General features: G+C 37.6%; 1 protein-coding gene across 2 annotated transcripts in view; it reads right to left on the bottom strand.

Annotated features, from left to right (window-relative positions):
- The window catches only part of LOC121423243, a 60,205-nt gene that overhangs the window by 3,214 nt on the left and 37,034 nt on the right, over positions 1-19,957 (bottom strand). For both annotated transcript variants that reach the window (XM_041618564.1, XM_041618565.1), the window contains 21 exons: positions 19,451-19,604; positions 18,944-19,041; positions 17,958-18,195; positions 17,282-17,522; positions 16,459-16,663; positions 15,537-15,761; positions 14,919-15,006; positions 14,100-14,389; positions 13,150-13,384; positions 12,056-12,226; positions 11,028-11,224; positions 10,175-10,468; positions 9,113-9,336; positions 8,172-8,349; positions 7,001-7,178; positions 5,346-5,465; positions 4,762-5,061; positions 3,974-4,137; positions 2,755-2,913; positions 1,934-2,038; positions 336-483 (listed from right to left, as the gene is read on the bottom strand). In XM_041618564.1, coding sequence (XP_041474498.1) covers positions 336-483; positions 1,934-2,038; positions 2,755-2,913; positions 3,974-4,137; positions 4,762-5,061; positions 5,346-5,465; positions 7,001-7,178; positions 8,172-8,349; positions 9,113-9,336; positions 10,175-10,468; positions 11,028-11,224; positions 12,056-12,226; positions 13,150-13,384; positions 14,100-14,389; positions 14,919-15,006; positions 15,537-15,761; positions 16,459-16,663; positions 17,282-17,522; positions 17,958-18,195; positions 18,944-19,041; positions 19,451-19,604 — 4,012 coding nt within the window. The remainder of the gene's footprint in view (positions 1-335; positions 484-1,933; positions 2,039-2,754; positions 2,914-3,973; positions 4,138-4,761; positions 5,062-5,345; positions 5,466-7,000; positions 7,179-8,171; positions 8,350-9,112; positions 9,337-10,174; positions 10,469-11,027; positions 11,225-12,055; positions 12,227-13,149; positions 13,385-14,099; positions 14,390-14,918; positions 15,007-15,536; positions 15,762-16,458; positions 16,664-17,281; positions 17,523-17,957; positions 18,196-18,943; positions 19,042-19,450; positions 19,605-19,957) is intronic.

The raw sequence follows: 19,957 nt of genomic DNA, 5'->3' as shown, positions 1-19,957 counted from the left end.
ACCAGATAATCGGCGCCTCATAAATGCTATATATTACTATCATTACACAAATATATTTTCAGGGTGGATTCTGACTTTACACCATCAGAATACAAACAGCTTTGGAAAGATAACTATCATCCTTATCATTATTGAGTATAGGTAAACTCGACCTACCATAAGTGTCCAAGTCAAAGTAATATTTTAGGTCTGATTACACAAAATATTCGTTACATTACATTTGTTACATTATATACCTTTTCCAAGTCAACTTCCTTCAAATTTGAGCTGATTTCTGTGTTCCCAAACCATTCAACTTTGGAAAAATTACCAGCAGGTGATAGAAGAGAACTTACCAAGCAAAGTGCCAAAGAGAGACTCCAAGGTCCTGAGGAAAGAGGAATAATCTCGAAGTTTGTAGAAGACAAGGAAGGCAAAGGAGCTGAAGCCCAAGTAGACAACGAAAAACATGATCATGAAGAGAGCCAGTTCATATCCAAACACCTGCAAAGATAGAAAAAAAATGGAAGATAAAGATCATAATTAGATAGATACATGTACATACATACATATATTTAACATTTATATCATTATAGGGCTTCTTTATGTAAATATGCTCAAAGCATTTTATGATATAACATAACAATTAATAATTCTACTCTCCAAGTGCTCACAATATACAAAGCGGGTGTTTCAGAGAAAACAAATAGCTTGTATCACAATATAAGCTGTGATTTTAGTGTTGTTTTTACTTTTGCTGATCAATATTCATTGATTCATTAATAGATACATTGATTCAAATCAATTGCAAATAAAACACAATGACCTGGTAAGAAGGAAAAGCGTGGGGAAGTCACATAACTTTAACAGTGGAATTCATATCCAGAGTTTGAAAAGTTAGATGTTGGCAACCACCTTCAAGGGTAACATGGAGACATACACCAAGAGAAGTTTTTGATTGGCAACCATAATTTACATATTCATTGTTCAGATAAAAAGTGTGCTATTTATATCCTATGTATTCTCATCATTCATGTTAACATGTTACTTGTATTGGGATGCTCAAGTTCAAAAATTATATAAAGTAAAATGACGTCCAACGTCACCTAGATTTCCGTATTATGCAATTGCAGCACATGAGAAGAATAATTTAATCATAAAACTAAAAACAAGTGAAAATGATGAATGAAGAGAAAATATCGGCACATTAATTATTGGATTGGACATATTGTTATTGTTTTCACCATGCGTTTTAAGAGGCCCATTCCAATGAAGGATAAAATATTTATTATTTTTGATGTACATGTATCAAACCATACTGGTGAATAAGAACAATTTTAGAGTCTATAACTGTCTTACTGAATTCCTCACATATTGTACCATCATGGCATTAAAATCATATTGATTTATGTACTTTCAGCTATCCATCACAGTACATAACAGAAGATTAAGAGAGCGGTGTTGGCTCAGTCGGTAATGCGTCTGCCCGTCGAACCAAAGATCGTGGGTTCAAGTCCACCCCGGGCGGATGACTGACGCCAGTGCGTTGTGTGTAAACGTCTCTCCCATGTTTCATAGATGCAGGCTATGTTACAATGGCAAACACTCCGTCCCTCTGATAGGACGTTAAATGGAGGACCCGTATAGAGGAGAGTCACCACCTTTGCATGTTAAGAACCCACTGCACTATTCGTATAAGAGTAGGGGGAAACCCCGGTGTAGTGGTCCACCTGCATTCCCCCCAATCAGTTATATCGGGAGGAGAGACCTGCGGGTCATAGTGATTCAGTTCGCTTTTCGCCTCCCAGGCACAGGTGACGCCAAACAAATAATAGTAATAAAGTTTCTTTAAATGCATTGTGCTCAACGTTTGTTTCTCTGTCACTTGGGACGGTTTACTAAAATTATAACGATACATATCATCTTGTCTTTTTCTACATTAGTTATGACTTACAGTGAGTGTATCAGTGAGAAGAAGCATGTTCTTATTGAACCTCAAGAGTCGTATGAACTTGATTGTAGCTATGAAGAGTAACAGACCGACCATGGTGGTATAAACCTGGAGATTAAAAACGATATACAATTAGACATTGAATGTTACAAAAATATTCTGAGGGAATTCTCTTTTGAAGACTGACAATACCACACAAACCTGGGGGCCATTTCATCAAGCTGATCGTAAGTTAAGAGCGACTTAAGAACGACTGGTGATCTTTTCTTGTCGTATGATATTGAAATCGTATTGAAAATTATGAAACACCCACCAGCTAACTGATTCTTTCTACATTCCCTCCGCCTCCCCCCACCTAATGCACGTGCCTTTTCCCTCACAATTTTAGAGACTTCTGATAAGTGTTAAGCACGATATAGGCAAGTATAATTATTATATATTTTTATTTTAAGGCAGTTTACCATTCTCCATCTTGTAATGTCTCTCCCTCACTACCTTGCTTTGATAAGTAATTAAATTACTTCTATCCCCACAGGAGAGCTAACAGCATCAGCAATGTATAATTATCCATGGGCATACAACTACCAACATATACTACTGCAATCATGCACTCTAGGAAAGTCGTTAACAATTCAAGGTGTGTATATTGAAATCAATAAGATTTGAAAGTTTAATCTTAACCCATCCCTACAAGCCAGTGACGGATCAAGCCAGGGTGAACACAATTCCATTCCAAGTGCCACATTGTTTTTGCACAACAGTCGTCCCCTATTGTGTCTTATTCAACCCGGCTGGATCTGAACCAGCTGTAGCAACCAACTTACATCATCCCACATAGCAAGGTATTGGAAGTTATGGAAGAGAGAGTAGTTCTCTCTGATGTCGCTCATCAAGCTATTGGCTTGTAGGAGTCGGTAGAAGTAGGATGTCAGAGCTCCAGCAGCTAGACCTATAGAGACCACCTCAATAACATTCCACGGACTCTGTATATTCAAAACAAAACAGTCAATATCATAGTCACAAGATATAGTCACAGTATGTAGTTATAGTTCATGAATGAATCTCAATATGCCTGTCCGTGCAATACATATTTACCAACATTTCCCTTTATTTTGTTTTTATTATACTTAATATATTTTTAGCAAGTATGAATCTTTAAATTCATATATGTTATTAATTCCAAAGATCTGTAATTTTTAGTACTTTAAATTCTATGCAATTTCAATCAGTGAATTAGATTAGGTTTTAACATTCAATATATTAAATGCTCCCCCCCAGTCTTCTTAGGGTTAATGCCCTCAAAAAATTCTATTACAAAAATATCATGTCAATGTATATCTCATGTTTTCTTATTTGAATGTATTATCTTTGACAATGTATGTAATCATAATTTGGCTGCCATATGTATGCAATGCACTTATGAAATAATACCATTGTTGAATTGAATTCATTACTAATTAAGGCATAACACAGTAAGTTTTCTAAAATGAGAAACATTAGGAACAGTAAAGAGGATGTAAATTAAATATCAAAGAAGCCTGTAAATTGTACAAAAATTCAGCCTCTTGGCTGCGAAGTGCAAAGTGCAATGTTAATAAATCCTTTTCAATTCAATTCAGCCTCTTGGCTGCAAAGTGCAAAGTTCAATAATAATGAAACCAATTCAATTCAAATCAATTCAAATCAATTAAATTCAATTCAAATCAATTAAATAAAATCAATTCAATCAATGCAATCAAATCAATGCAATTAAATAAATGAAATTCAATCAATTCAATTCAATCCAATTCAATTCAATTCAATTCAATCCAATTTAATTCAATTCCATTCAATTCAATTAAATTTTATTCCACCTCTAGGGAATACATTTTTTTTGCAAATCTGACTTTCCACATAGCTCACCACTCATGAGTAATGTTAGTAACTTACGAACAACTTCAGGAAAAGACCGCAGCCCTATCAAATTGGCTGTTGCATCTACTTGACTTAACTCATGCACATCTGAGGTACAATAATAAGAAGAGACCTTCGCTGGATACTTACCTTGAAGTACGCTTTCTTCTCTTTCTTGATCTTGCGTAATTCTCTGATTGTGTAATAGAGCTGAAGAACCACGAAGATGACTTCCCCTCCCATGACAAAGTAGGCAAAAGGACCATAGTAATGGTCAAGAGTCATGGTTTGGAACTTGCTCATTGCCAGTGCGCCTGATAAAGAAAGAAAGGGGGGGGGCATTTTGTAACAGTCATTCAGTGTTCCAAGTTATCACATATGGAATTTTTCTAAAGAAATCGGACTGATCTCCAAATCATGTAAAACTCACAATCATTTGTCTGTCGAGGGGGAAATTATTTAAAAGATGCAAGATCCGCGATTTCCTATTGCTTGCATGGTACGGGTTATCCGACAAGACATTGTAGACGAAAGCGAGGGAATATGGAACTGCTGTACATTCACAATACCTACAAAATTAAAACCTTTACCCATCCACCACCTCCCCCCCCCGGAAAAAAACCCCAAACACACTCACACCTGAATTTGAGATAGAGCTAAAAGAAGTTTGTAACAGTATTCACTTTAGCTTGAGATTGCCCAATTTATTTGTTTTCTTTGAAAGAAATAATTCTGATACATGTACCCTGTTGTCGGGCACCATTTAACTTTGAATAAAGTGTTATGGCAAAAGAAAAATGTACATAGATAAAAAAAAATGTGTGTCTCAAGGGGCATAAGAAGTGGCATCAACCGACGACCCTCCTGTTTGGAGGCAAGTGTCTTGACCACTATGGAACCTCTAAATCATAATCATAAGCAGCATTCTGCATACTCACCACCTGTGGGCGTGAATTCAATCACACAAAGGCTTATGACGTGGATATTGGTAGTCGGGTTATAGACGGTAAACTCGATGAATACAGCTCTGGTTTGCTGGTCAATCCATTTCAGATCTTGGAGATACGCCAACATGGCCATATCGTCCTCGTAGTTGTTCCCAAGCTCCACGGTAAACCCTCCGCCATAGTAGATGTACTGCTCGGCCATGGCAGGGTAGGAGTCTAGCTCCAGCCAGTCTCGATACTTCCATGGATATGCATAACGATCATTATCCCAGTTGGGAAGGTTCATAGGGTCTGGGAGGAGAGAAGAGGGAACCAGTGAATTTGTTAAAATGTTTTAGTTGACAGAGAGTTGAATGTAAAACATCATCATCACAACCATCATTATCATCACTCTCATCGTCATTATCATCATCATCACCATCACCACCATATTGCTATCATCATTACCATCATCACAATCATCATCTCCATCATCATAACCTTCATCGCGATCACCACCAACCATCATAATCATCATCAACACCATCATCCTCATCACTGTCGTCATCATCATCATGGTTCTCTTCTTCACTTACCACTGTAGTTGACTGGTAGCCAGCCCGGATGGTAGCTATCTTCATCATCATCTATGGCTGAATACTCATCTGTACAACGGTCGATGGCAACCTGCATGATATCCTCAACCTTGCAAGAATCTAGGATACAAAAAAGAGAAGAAAAAACTCAATGTATATCCTCTCAATCAAAGTTATGATGTAATTATGTAAATATTCTGGTTGGTGTTTCACAAAGATTTAAGTATGACTCAAAAGTCATGCTTAAGATCCCATTCTCACATGTTATTTAATACATAAGAACATGTGGTAGCGTGCATACCAATGCTTAGAACTTGATCACATGGTTCATTTGTACAACTGTCATGAGCCCTACAATCAAACACTTAGCTTCATGGCATTAAACACTCATCTCTTTCATAGTTTGTAGTATTCCATACCATTATTTCACTATACGCATTATGGGCCTAATGAGAAAAGCACAGCCTAAGTAAAAATAATTATAAATATAATGGGGCTTTGGAGTAGAGCCCCTGTACATTACACTATCCTTTGCAATCTGATTTCCAAACAAATAGTAATCACATTTTATATAAATATTTAGTTATTCCTAAATCTGATAAGACATGGGGGTTCAGGCATTTGCTCACGCTGGCCCTGTTCTATGGAATGATCTTCCCCTGACAATCCGTGAATGCACGTCCATTGATACATTTAAGCGTTACCTTAAGACACTATTCAATGCTTCCTACTCTTAATTGTTCCTAAATCTGTTACTATTATATTTGTAATTTTTCTCTTTCGTTATTTCTTTCTTCTTTCACTGCGCCTTGGGCACTCTGCCGAGTGGATTTGGTGCATTACAAATCACATATATTATTATTATTAAATATGCCAACCTATAACGATCACAGCTCAGAATGTGGTATGAAGACTGAAATCAATATTCCAGTCCATTTCAAGCCTCATTGTAGGAATAAAAGCAGATTCAATTCCAAATCATAATGGCCCGAATTCACAAAGGTGGTTTTGAAAACCCACTGTTGAGTCCATGGTTTATGCAGATTTCCTGTATAAATTACGCTTAATTTAAAGCGTATCGGGCGCGTGTATGAAAAATGTCCAATGCTGATGCGCGCTTTTGTCACAGTGCGCCAAATTGATGCCTGATACCATGGTTATCTACGCAATTTTATTCATGAGTCCACTCTTCAAACAGTGGACTCATGAATATAATAGCGTAGAGAACCATGGTATTAGGAGTCAATTTGGCGCACTGTGGAAAAAGCGCACATCAGCATTGGACATTTTTCATAAACGCGCCCGATACGCTGTAGAATAAGCGTAATTTATACAGGAAATCTGCATAAATCATGGACTCAACTGTGGGTTTTCAAAACCACCTTTGTGAATTCGGGCCAATGACATCATCATCAGCTACACAACTAGAAGCTGATTTGGACTTTACTCTGACCAGCAAAGTAGAAGTCTGAGTTTATAACTAGCATTATGCCAAACTTCAAATCAACTAATTTCACTTCTTGGAACTTTCACACTTAATACAGAACTCAATTCGTTCAAAAATCGGGTTGTACCAGACCGTGGAGTGTGCGGTGGGCTTGAACCGTGGGTGGAATGGTGATAACACCTGCAATAAATCACCGATGATGTTTTACCTGCATAGACGCGCACTTGTCTGAGACGAGCCGTACCCAGGAGTACATGAGCTCTGTCTGTGATGAACTTCTGCTGGGTGTGAACTGGGTCTGGTTGGCCATTGTAGTGATTACCAGGGTAGAGGGATGGGACCAATGTCTCCTCAAAATACTGCCAAGCGTTTGCTCTGCTACCAACCTATCAAATAACAAGTATAATAATGATAGTCGTAATACTAACAGAGATTGTTTTGAAAATACAAGGCAAAAGCAATTTTGTGTCTCGCCCACTTATGAAAATAACCAGAAATATTGTGATTTGTGAAGGCACGCAACAGAATTGTATCGAAACTTCATTGTGAAATGACTGGGATGGAATAACACTTGTCACAAGAGCCTTGCACGTAAACTTTAATGTTGACCTGAAAATGACCTTTGACCTTACAATGTGACCTCTGACTGCAGCATTACATCCAGGTCCCCCAAGTCCATCTACCAGCCAAGTTTGGTTGAAAAGCGACTTACGGCTGTGGAGTTATGTGTCATTAGATTTTTGACGGACGGACGACGGACGGACGACATTTGGATCCGTAAGTCTCGCCTTCACCTCTGGTGGGCGAGACAAAAAACCAAATGCAGTAATGATCATCACAATATTCCTTGTATACTGCATAAGTAATCAACAGTTTGCAGATATACCCTCTAAATAGAATTCTTAGACCACTGAAATATAATATTTTATGTTTTGCAATAGATATGAATGCATTTTGGTGATTTCAAGCTTTCAAGGTTGACCACCCCCCCTCCTCCCTCCCCTCAAAAGTCTGAAATATAACAGTTTATACAAAGTCTGTGCTCAAAGAAGGAAGCAAGTGACCTATTAACCAAATTGAGTTTTGACTGTATTTATATATTAGAAATCAATGTCTTCTTCTTGGACAAACTTCATAGAAAAGCAATGATCCTGCTCTGAGATACGGCTGGTTAACAATCATGTTAATGCATCGTCATCTATGTAATAAGTAATATTTGGGGGCTATTTTTACAGGAAAATCATGTTAATGTCAGACACATTCTGCTCTTTTACTGGAAACCATACTTTTGTAAGTTGTTTCCTTTATAGCCAGAGGAGGGCAGAATTGCCCACTCTTGAAAAGTTCTGAGGTGAAAAGTCGGTACTCATTCCACTTACATTATCTAGGGTTCTGATGCCGTGATACTGGGCACCCGAGAAGGTATTGGTGACGGACTGCAGGACACCAAAGCTGTTCTGATCACGACTTCCATACGAGATGAGGAACATGATGTAAAGGTAGAACATGTACACGGATATCTCCTTCAGGATCTCCATCATCTGGATCTCTTTGAACCTGGAGAATGCGGATAGAAAAGGGGGGAAAAGAAGATGCAGATGGTAAAAAGCGGTTTATTCTCCCCATGGAAACCACCATTTAAAAATGAAATTGGCAACTTTTTGTTTCTGCTGTTACCGTACATTTACACTGATGTCAAAGCCATATGCAATCATCTCCATCAGTGTTTCCATTATCATCAAATCATCATCAAATGCATTCAGTGGGTAATTCAAAGTACTGAATACTAATGTTGCTGTTGCCAGGCTAACAATTAACACCATCCACCATCCATAACACCTAATTTGAAACAAAGTTGGTGGTAATGTACATGGTTTTTCACCTCCAATGCTAACATATACATTGAAACCATCCTTGGAATGATCTTCAATCCTGTAAATTCCAAAGTTATGTTGTAAGATTCGTTCAGCAGGATGAGTTATCACCATTGAAAAAAAGGAAAATCTCTTACTTATAACCCAGTACGATAATGCAATTGGTGTTATTTGGTAAACCCCAAGTCGCATTTGGAACTAAATTCAGAAGCCTGATTCACACTCTCAACACCAACATTATCACCAACACCATCACTAACACCAACACCAAGCTCAACACCAACACTGGAAAAAAAAACATGATTGACATCAGTGTGCTTCCTACTCACTCAGTTCTGAAGGCTGTTTTACACCCTCAACACCAGCACTACCATCAACACCAACACTACAATCAACACCAACACTATACACCATGTTTGACATCAGCCAGAGTGCTTCCTACTCACCTTGTTTCTCTCATCTCTCCTAACGTATCTTCATCGGGAGGTTTGACAGGACACAGTAGTTTCTGCTGCTCCAGCTGCTCCAGTTTCTCAGGATCCTTCAGCTCATCCTCCGTCAACCTCTCATGGATGAACTCCTCATCCTCCTTCAGAGCTGGAGACTTGGATTCGTCCTCCTTGTCGGGTTTCTTGATCACCAGGGCAAAGAATGTGGCCAAGCACAGCACCTACAGGACCAAATCCAAGGACAAAACTTCCAGTAACAAGTACAGCAAGTCATAGTGACCAAGTATACAAACTAAAAAAACAAATGCATTTTTCACAATGATTTAAGAACTACCAGTTGTTATCATGGCAAGTTGGAGTGAATACAAAGCTAACAAATATTCAGCTTCATGATACTTTCATCTGTAGATCATCAATATTAATTATTTTATTCACAGAGTAGCTGACACACATGTGGTCATTCCTATGCCCACGATAGAATACAAGGTGTGCAGTTACCCCTTCATACTGAGTCATACTTTGTCACAGAAACCTTAAGAAATTTACTCGTATATTCTAAAATGTCTTTATTATTACTTCTTCAGTTATATTGTATCATGTGCAATGTTTGCCTACCAGTCAAATCTGAGTAGCTATAAACAAATCTTTTAATAGATTTTCTGGGACACAAGCATTAATAATTCTTTAAAATATATGGGCCCATATTCTTAAGTCGGGTTTAACTTAAACTCAGGTTTAAAGTTGTGGTATGGAAAGTATGGAAAGCCCATTGTTACATAAATCACTAACAGAAGAGATATCATATATCAGCTTATGTGGTTCTCAAATCATTGATAATTGTCTAGGAAGTATAAATGGATGATTGTCTTCACCATCGATGAATCAGGAAAGAGCACAGTAAATATAAGAAACATACAAAATTTTGACACTTCTGGCTTCCCATAATTTTAGCACAGAGTTAGACTATGGTCTAAGTTAAACCTGACTTCAGAATACGGGCCATGCAATCTATACTATGACCAAAATCAAATTCCATTAATAAAGAGAATTTTCTAATACCTTTATAGGCTGTGATATGAGAATATCTTGAAATAGAGAGAAGCAGATAGACTTGAGCCATTCCGTGGCCTTCTGTGGTCCAAATCCTCCAGCCACCTCAACGGTCAACCAAAAGGCCACGCCCACTGTTCCATATCCAACAATCCAGCCAATAAATGCACATTGCCATGGTAATGCAAACTTTTCCTTCTTCTTCTTCTTATCGGTTTTCTTGAGGCCAGCAACGAGATGGAAACCGTCGTCTGATTTCTTTCCATCAAATTTCTTTTCACCATCTTCCTCTGCTTTTGCTTTCTGCATGGGATTTACAGGAAAGAAAGATTGATAATAATATCAGCATTTATTGCCAACAATGAATAACAAAATAAAGCACATCATATGTAAATAAAACATTACATGACACCAACACAATATAAACACATTAACAAATTATCGAGTGAATAGGGCATGCCAGAAAAAAAAGTTAATTGTGTAGTTGCTAATCTACTATAAAATAAAGGTTATCATAACAAGGATCAGGATCGATATTAGTTTTATAATTCTGCTTTTCATTATTTACATCGCCATAATTATGACTAACAATTGATATCATCATTGTCAATATCATTATCAATGTTATTATCATAGTCATTCTTATCATAATACTAATATCATCATCATTGCCATCATCATCGTCGTCATCATCATCACCACCACCACCATCATTATCATCATTACCACAATCATCATCATCATCATCATCAATGTTGTAGTAATACAGGAGAAATGATAAAAATGCTAACAAAACAAGAAGACAGAAACCAATCATACCGCAATTACATTATTCCTTTCAACAACTTCTCTCGATTCCTACCTCTTCTTCATCCTTTTCTTTGTTGTCCTCCTGGAATCTGATGGTGCGGCTTCTAGCTGACTTAAGCAATCTCTTGGAATCATCTCCGGTGTTTAGGAAGTCAAGCTGTCTTCCTAACTCATCCTCTGCTTTCTCATCCATCCTTTCTTTTTTATCTTGCTCGATCTCTTCTTGAGTTTTCTGGGCATCTTCAGTGGCTAGAAAGATTTTCAAAAAGTGAGAGACCTTTCATAAATTATTTTCTTCACAATCAGTGTTATATGTAGCTCAACAAGTATGGTTACAATAGAATATTTCAAATAAAAAGCAACTAAAGTACCAGCATCAAATCACTGATAGTAGCATCTGAATATTCCTCATCCTCTTCCTCCTGCTCAAAAATATCACCAATTCAATCTTCACTACAGTCATAATGCATTTTCACTTCCTTCTTCCCTCCTCCCCTCCCTTTATCTCATTCTCTGGCACTGTCCTCCCTTTTTTCCTCCTCTTCTCCATCTTTTCTCCCCCTATTCCACCTATTTTTATCCCTCCACTCTATCATCCTCCTCCTCCAATTCACTCTCCTCCTCCTCCTTCTTCAGAACCCTCTAACCCTAATCATTACTGGTAGGAATGCCTTGAAACATCAAGCACCTGATCAGGATAGTTCTGCTAAAGCTTGGGTAATACTGTGCATCACTTAGAAACATTGCATGAAATTTGAACATTAATCATGGTGTGGATTTATCAAGAACACACCGTCCAAAGACGGACCTGGGCGGTGTTTCATAAAGCTGTTTGTAAGTTAAGAGCGACTGGTGATCCTTTCTTTTGGTCAATGATATGTTCATTGGTGATTACTTAGCGAGTAAGAAAGATTCACCAGTCATTCTTAAAGTCCCCTGTTGCTTGCCAAGCAACAGCTCTCATATTTAGACAAGCTTCAAATATATTTTTAAAAATTTTACTAACTAATATTACACTACCAGTATATAAATGCTGCATATTATTATCCCTATCCTTTTTATCTTTCAATTCCATCTTACCTGGCTTCTTCTTTCTCCTCCAAAACCAGTTAATCTGATCTGGAGGGGGCTTTGACAGGCGGAACATCTGCACCACGATGAGATTAGCAGGGAACACCATCAGAGAGCTAATCACACCCACTGTGATCTCAGCGATGGAGACGGAGATAGGACCAACGGTAAACCCACCACCTGAAGAAAAAAAAAACAATGAAAGTAATCTTCATTTGACTGTCAACAGAGAATATAGGACCTACTGTACCACCCCAAAACCACCAATAAGTCACCAGGTAAGGTCCTTTGTAAATAGCCAAAATGGTAATTTAGTCTCCAAATATCAAAAATAAAAAAAAAGCTTTTCTGAAAGAACAATTCTACTTCTTCATAATGTGAAAATTTGAAAGTTGTGAAATTAGTGGTTAAATTGAATAAAAAAAAAGATACAAGAGTTTCTTGGACACTACTTTTTCGAACTACTTGGAAGTTTCACTGAGATTACACAGTATGTACATCTCATGCTTGAGTGAACCCCAAACTTCAAACCTTGTTTTCTCCTTATTTTTTAAGCTCTTGCTGAATTTCCTCTGCCTTCAATCAAGTACTTGCAAAGGTTATTGTTGGTCAATTTCAACATATTATATATCATTAAAAAGGAAATGAATTTTCAAGCTCAATAAAAATCTCAATATTCATTTTGATCATCCTATTGTTGGTTTTTGGGAGGCAGGTCACATATAATTATAATTTTCCCACTTTGAATCAACTGCAGTTCTGACCTTGATTTGACTTGTTTCATAATTCAGTCAATCATTTGGGTGTTGAAATTAAAAGCATTATCATCAAGATATCTATGAATAAATAATACATTCAAGAAATACTTGGGTAGTATCTAATATTACACTGTATTCTACAAGGGAAACTGATATAGCCAGGCAATTCTAGCCATTTATTCACTGAACATCATTCAAAGAATATTATAATACTCTTAGCATGGATATGATAGGGTTGTACCTTGACACGATATAAAACATGCTTTAACAGCATGGCAATTCATGTTAATCATATCTTACAAAGTTACTTAATTACTTTAAAAGAAATCAAGAATCAATATCTACCTGAGCCACTGGTCAAATCAATGCCATAGAAGAAAATATTAGCCATCATGCTTGAGAACAGAAGTGATAGACAGCACAGAGCACGCTGACAGCGGGTGAAGGTGCTACGGGCCGGACGAGCAAAGACCGAAAACCAGAGATGACCGTCGGTCAGGTTACGACGGGTCTTGCTGTAGAACAGGTAACCAAAGCCAGTCAGTTCACTCTTTCCTGCGACAGGGATCACACGCTCAATCTGGAAATAGATATGTGTTCATTGGATTAAAAACAGGCTCTAAAGTTTACTAGGTCGTTAATAGTCATAGAGCAATAAGATGGAATTATTGAGATATGGAAACCACATTGCAATGCAATCCATGTATGTGCATGTACATTAATATCCAAGGACACATCTCAAAGTCCAGCTAAAAAACATCTCAATGTTAGTCCAAGATGACAAGGTAATTAATTGTTTTGGGTGCCTTCTTCACCTGCCTTGCAGCCCATGAAATTACCTTAATCACAACAGTCGTTGCTAAAGCAATTAGTCGATTGCAAAATGCCTGGCCTGCTGGAATGCATTGGTCTGACATCATACATCAATCTTAGGATTTACCAAAATATTACAGCCTGTATTCTGAAGTGCACTTTAACTTTGTCTATGCCTTTGAAAACCTGTAAGTGTCAAACATTTGTCGACAATGTCCGCTTGTAGTGTGTTCACTGGGATATTTTCCATGATTTAGTGTTGAAGACGACTACAGTATTTATCATTTCACAATGGTTTGTAATACTTCGAGTCCAAAATATGATGAAACAATGAGTATCAAATTATGGAGAATCATGTCATATTTGGCTATCTATATTTAAACCACAACTGTAGACCATGATTTGAATTAAACCAAAGTTTAGTATACAGGCCTACAATTTCTTGTTTTTACTTCTCTCCACCCAGGAGAAGCAAAACTAACCTGTCCGTCATCTTCCTCCACAGCTAGCCAGCGATCACACATGAAGTAATACATCTTGTCAGTCTCCAGATCCTTGATAACCAGTCTACTCAGTGCCCAGGAGGGATACTTGCCGCTGTTGTCATGCCAGATACGTACATGCATCAGGTTGCCAAGGTGACGGGGTGCGGACATGATGAAGGAGTCGATGCCGCCTCGCTGGAAGGTACGTCGTTTGGGATCGATGAGGAGACGGGGTCGTGATTCCTCCGCCTCGCCCGTCATTATCAGGGAGACCTTGGCAGTGGTAGCTGGGGAGAGAACCAACAAAATCGAGAACTGAGTCTTGTCTTCACATAAGTGGTTAAAATGATAGAAGTGGAAACGGTTATTTGCCATGCCTCATTCAAGATCTCGAACTATGTATACACATATCAATGGTCTTGAAATAAATAAATGATCTTCATTCAGTGCTGATGCATTTCTGGTGTGATTTCCCACGGTTTACAGAAATCTTGGCCATAAAGAAGCTTTTTATGTTGGCAAAATGTAGTCAATATTTGAAAATCAAGGTTTAAACAGGTGATATTGATAGTTTAAGTATTTTAAACAGATTATAATTTGGACAGGTTATCTTAAGTATTTGTAAATATAGGTAACTATTCTGCTGAGGGAACTGAAAATGTGAGACCTTGGTTTATTACAGTTAAACCTACACACAAGTGGTTGCTAGGTGATTATTATCATCATCATCACTGTCGTCATTGTCATCAACATCATCACTGTCGTCATTGTCATCATCATCACCATCGTAAATATCAATATTATTATTATACTTACATGCTCCTGACCGCATTCCAGTGAATACAGTGATTTCATAACTGTAATGATCTCTCGGGTCGTTATCAATCAGTGGGGTTGCACCAGCCTGAAAGATTAATCATTAAAACGTATGAATTCAGATCAAACTGAAACTTGCCATCAATGTGGACGCTTCACTATACACATGACTGTATTCTTTTGTGGGTATGTATTTGGTCCTAGGTAAGTCCTTTTCAGGATCAAACATATGCTGATACATGTATACATGGTGTACTGTGATGCCTCCATGTTGACTCATTCTTTGCCATAAAAACCTACAGAAGTTTCCCAACCTCACCATGCATGAAACTGACTATAATAAACTCCAAGTTGGCACTTCTATAAAGTATGTGTATCCGCCCCCCTAAATGTATATGCCTTCCTGAAACTGTTTGTCTCTACATTTTAGTTCATATGACAAGTTGTAACAATCTTAAAATTTTTATGACTAGCAGTTCAAAAAGTTACATAATAACTGAGAAAAATGGAGTCAGTCTTACAAAAAATTTGATTACTTCATGGAAATGCCCACAATTAGGTAATTCAAGGAAAATATTGAATATGAATTTATATACAAATCACCCAACGTTATCTTACCTTGACTAGATCCCTCTGGTCTTTCTTGTATGCCCATAGGACGACGGTAAGATAGACTGAAAACATGCAGACCATGAAGACAAAGACTACAGGATTCTCGTTGAGTTTGGAGAAAGCCGATTGAGACAGGTCAATGGAGTTCATAGGGACCTCAAAACCACCACCGAATGAGGTCAAATGGGTGCAGAAACACTGGGTGTTCAGCAGACGAGAATTCGGACCAACCTGGAAAGAACACACCCAAAATTGTTTTTATGTTACTGCATAGGCCAATATGTTAGCATCCAAATATTTCACAATTTGTGACTATCTTAGGTACCTTAATAAATTCTGAGCTGTGTCTTTGAAGATTCCCACTCATTGCCCTTTACTTACCAATCCTGCCAGTTCAGCATAGACAAAATCTATAGAATATGCAGAAAATAATTGTTGTAAAAGATGATGAGTAGGATAACTGCTAAAAAAATAGCTCTGACTTTTGTCAGGGCACATGTACCTTATTCAGCATATTCAAAGATGATATATTCATGGTTCTACTTTTGTTTTCATGTGCAGAATAGGCCATACACCGGAGCGGATTGTTTGAGGTGCAAAATTAGCAAAATTGAAACCATTAGGTACATGTAAATATATCAGCTGGCAGTATGCTGTTCAATAGAGAAAACAGCATTACATAAACACCAAAGCATATCGTACATCAGTACTGACTTCATTATTGAAAAGAAGTATTGCAGGTCAAGGTCAAGGCCATGTTTCTCTTGGACCCATTTATATACAAAATAATGAAAAGGGGCTTTAACAAATTCTCAAGGCCAATAAGAGGTGCATTTATAAAATGGCATCCATGGCAATGGCCTTCAATGGCCACGGATCGATTTTAGCACTGGTTTTACAGGTGAAAAAAAGACCCCAGGACACTAACCTCACAACCATCTGTGGCCCAATCATCATTCTCCTCATCGTAGAACTGACACTTGCTTGTGAAGGGTCTGATACGGTAATGAACGGGCCAGAATGCTGTGTTGATATCAGCATCCGCTCCCAGGTATTCCTCGATAGAACTCTCATTGGCCCCTCCGATTGATTTGACTCCAACGTAGACGTGGGCCGTGGATCCATTGAAGTAACTAGAATTGAAAACATAAGGAGAAAGTGTATTTACAATATATGGGCTTTGAGACAAAGGCCAATCGATTTTGTTAAGTTCTTTTAAAGACTACTACGGTAATATATGGAGGATTTTCTTCTCACTGTTATAAAGGATTTCAATCATATTTAGCTACAAATAAAATCTCTAGAGAAAATGATGCACAGGACACCTGCATGTCATGTGCAACTAGTCTAAATCAGTTTAAATCCAGGTTTGAAAAATTTTGGCACAACCATTCTCTGAAGTACAGACCTTACCAAAGATAAGAAAATCAACGAGGGGGACATAGCATATTGCTTTACGTCTCAACATCCAAGTAAAACAGCATTAACAACAACAACATAAGGACATTCTTATCATTGATTTTAGGGCAGAGCCCAATCTTAGAAAGGAGTGTGATTGATCTAATCACACTAAGCTATGGAAGACCTGCAGTGCCACAAATCGATATCTACAGGTGTATGCAATTATGCTTACTTCATTATAAAAGCCCTAAAAATGCTCATTTTTGGTTTACATACTGGGATTCTGATCAAATGTACCATTTCAAACAATTACAAATTAGGTAATAAAAATGTCTCTTTTTAACACCTACCTGTCCAAGATGGTATTACTGAGGAAGCATACATCAGGATCGGGATAATCCAGCTCTCCGCAACTTGTCCCGTTACCCTGGTAGGGAATAGGGTGCGGCAGGGTGCAGTTGAAGTCATATATGTCAATAGAGGGCGGTCTTCCCATCCTGATGTAGAGTTCAAGGGTCACATTGTCTGCCTTGGTTCCGTTCCAGTTCAAAGGGATGGCTTCAATGTGAAGAGCAGCATGTCCGGGGGCCACTGTAACAACACGAACAGAATCAAATTTGAATAAAGAATTCTAGAAGAGTGTTTCTTTCACAGCCAGATGGCACAATGAAGGGCTGGAAATTGTATATTTTGGGTGGGAAATGCGCTGAAGGAATAGTTTATGTAATGACAAAGGATAGTAATCTTCGTAAGACTACAAACAAAAATTTATGAAGTACCTTTACTGAAGTTTCCACAGAGAAGAACTGTACTTCAAATAATCTTATTAAACATGTGATGAATGATTAATTTCATGTCGAATGTTTATAATGTCATTATTAGTTTCAACTACAATTTATGTAACTGCAAATAATAAAACCACCACTTTGTGTCATTTATAAGCTTCAACTAGCTTCATGGAAACCACTTGGGTCTTAACATTCAAGAATTCCAGCCATTTTCACAAATCAATTATAAATGACTTACTGAGGACATGAGAGAGCATCCTCTCATTCTGGGGCTTGGTGACATTGTAGATGGTGACTAGGCTGTCCACATCAATTTGGTCCTCCGATCGTTGGATCCAGACCTCGATAGGTTCAGCAAGGTCTTTGATCTCCAGCTTCCCACCAGTAGCGTTGTTGAAGGATAGGGCTGCGGTCTCGCCCTGGACCGTGTTGGAGTTGTTGGACCAGGTCTTGGAGTTGGTCTTCTCCATAAGAGACTACAGGATTATTGAAAAAATCAGAGAGAAAGTACAGAATGGTTCAATTTATCAGGCCATAAAGACCATTTCCATCGAATTTCCTTTGTTTTAACCACAGTATTCTTGAAAGTCAGAGCTGGTGTCTAAACCTAAAACATTGGAGACTACATCGGAGTGAATATCATAGAGACAAATCAAACAAAAAACAAGATCAGGGCCCCGTTGTACAAAGAGTTATGATTGATCCGATCAATCGTAACTGTATGGAAATCCATCAGTGTCATAATTTTTTCTACAGGAAATTTGCAAAATGTCCTTTGTAATCAAAGGAGAACACCCCAAATTGTCAAGAAATCAATGAATTTATGGATATGGATTCCATATCTAGAATATTTTTGAACAAACATGCATTTCATATGTTGACTTTGCTGGCTTTCCATAGTTGCGATTGATTGGATCAATCGTAACTCTTTGTACAACGGGGCCCTGTACTTCTAAGATATAATACAACCACTTTTTCTAAATGCATACCAATATTCACTTCCAACCCTTCTTTCATTCCCGGTTTTCTCCTCCAACTTTTCTCCTATAATTGTTTCATTTTTAGATTGAGATATATTGAAAAAAAGATTAAAACAAACAAAAAAAATCTAAAAGAAATATACATTTGTCGCAAATACATGAAGCATCACAAATATGTAGAAAGCCTAAAATGGGGTTTTCCTAGGTAAATTAGGTTTAGTATGAATGAGCTAAGATATCCTACCTGAGCATCTACAGATGAAGAGGAGCCATTCCCACTGCCAAACAAAGTCTCTGCCATTGGAAGCTTAAATCCAGATCCACATTGTGCTCCGTATTGTTCTGAGAAAAGGGGAGAGAGAATAAAAAAGTTATCCCTTATAATCACATTACTATTCGATCTTCCTAATGGTATAATCTCATACCAACCCAATATTATTGCATTCCTTCAATTGATATCTGACCAATGTCTGCTTCATTTCTGGTCTATAACTTTGCACAGCACTCACTTGTTGAACAAGAAAAAACCTGAACAAATCTCAAGAATTAATATATATTATACATAAGTTGATTTTCAGTAACTATTTGAAATTATTCTAAGAAACACTTAATCTAATTTGATCAGGTATTGCACTCCAAATATTAGGACAGTTAGATGATTTGGAATTAATACCAATGTGGCTTTATTATTGAGCTTTGCTTGAGTAATGGTCTGAGAAGCAAGTCTTAGGATGCAATGAAAAAGACTTACTATTATCCATATTGGCAGTGAAGGCCTTGTCCATTGTGATGTTGACCGCAGGAGAAGCTATGGCCACAGGGGCTTGACCGGTGACCATACCCCCATTGATAGTACCCATCATGTTATCAACAACACCGGTCATCTGAGAACTCATATCACGACTCTGTATGCCAGGGAAATAGAGAGAGTTTATACAAATAAAATAGATTTGATAAAGAGCAAGACAGAAAGACTGATTGCAATTTTGTTCTATTATAACTTTTACTTTTATCAGCACTGCTAATAATGTTAGTACTATCATGTGACTACTTCTTCTACCACTTGTAGTTACACTGCCATTTCTTCTACTACAAGATCTTACACTGCTACTTCCACCACTACCTCTACTACTAAATGTACAACTAATACATGTACATGTAATTCTGCTGCTGCATTGTGCATTTGTTACTATTTTACTGCTTTCATGTCAACTAATACTTTACCACTACCTCTGCAACAAAAGAAAATTATGCACCA

This window comes from Lytechinus variegatus, chromosome 10, assembly GCF_018143015.1.
Source record: "Lytechinus variegatus isolate NC3 chromosome 10, Lvar_3.0, whole genome shotgun sequence".
Classification (NCBI taxonomy): domain Eukaryota; kingdom Metazoa; phylum Echinodermata; class Echinoidea; order Temnopleuroida; family Toxopneustidae; genus Lytechinus; species Lytechinus variegatus.
This window is presented reverse-complemented; position numbering and strand designations above follow the sequence as displayed.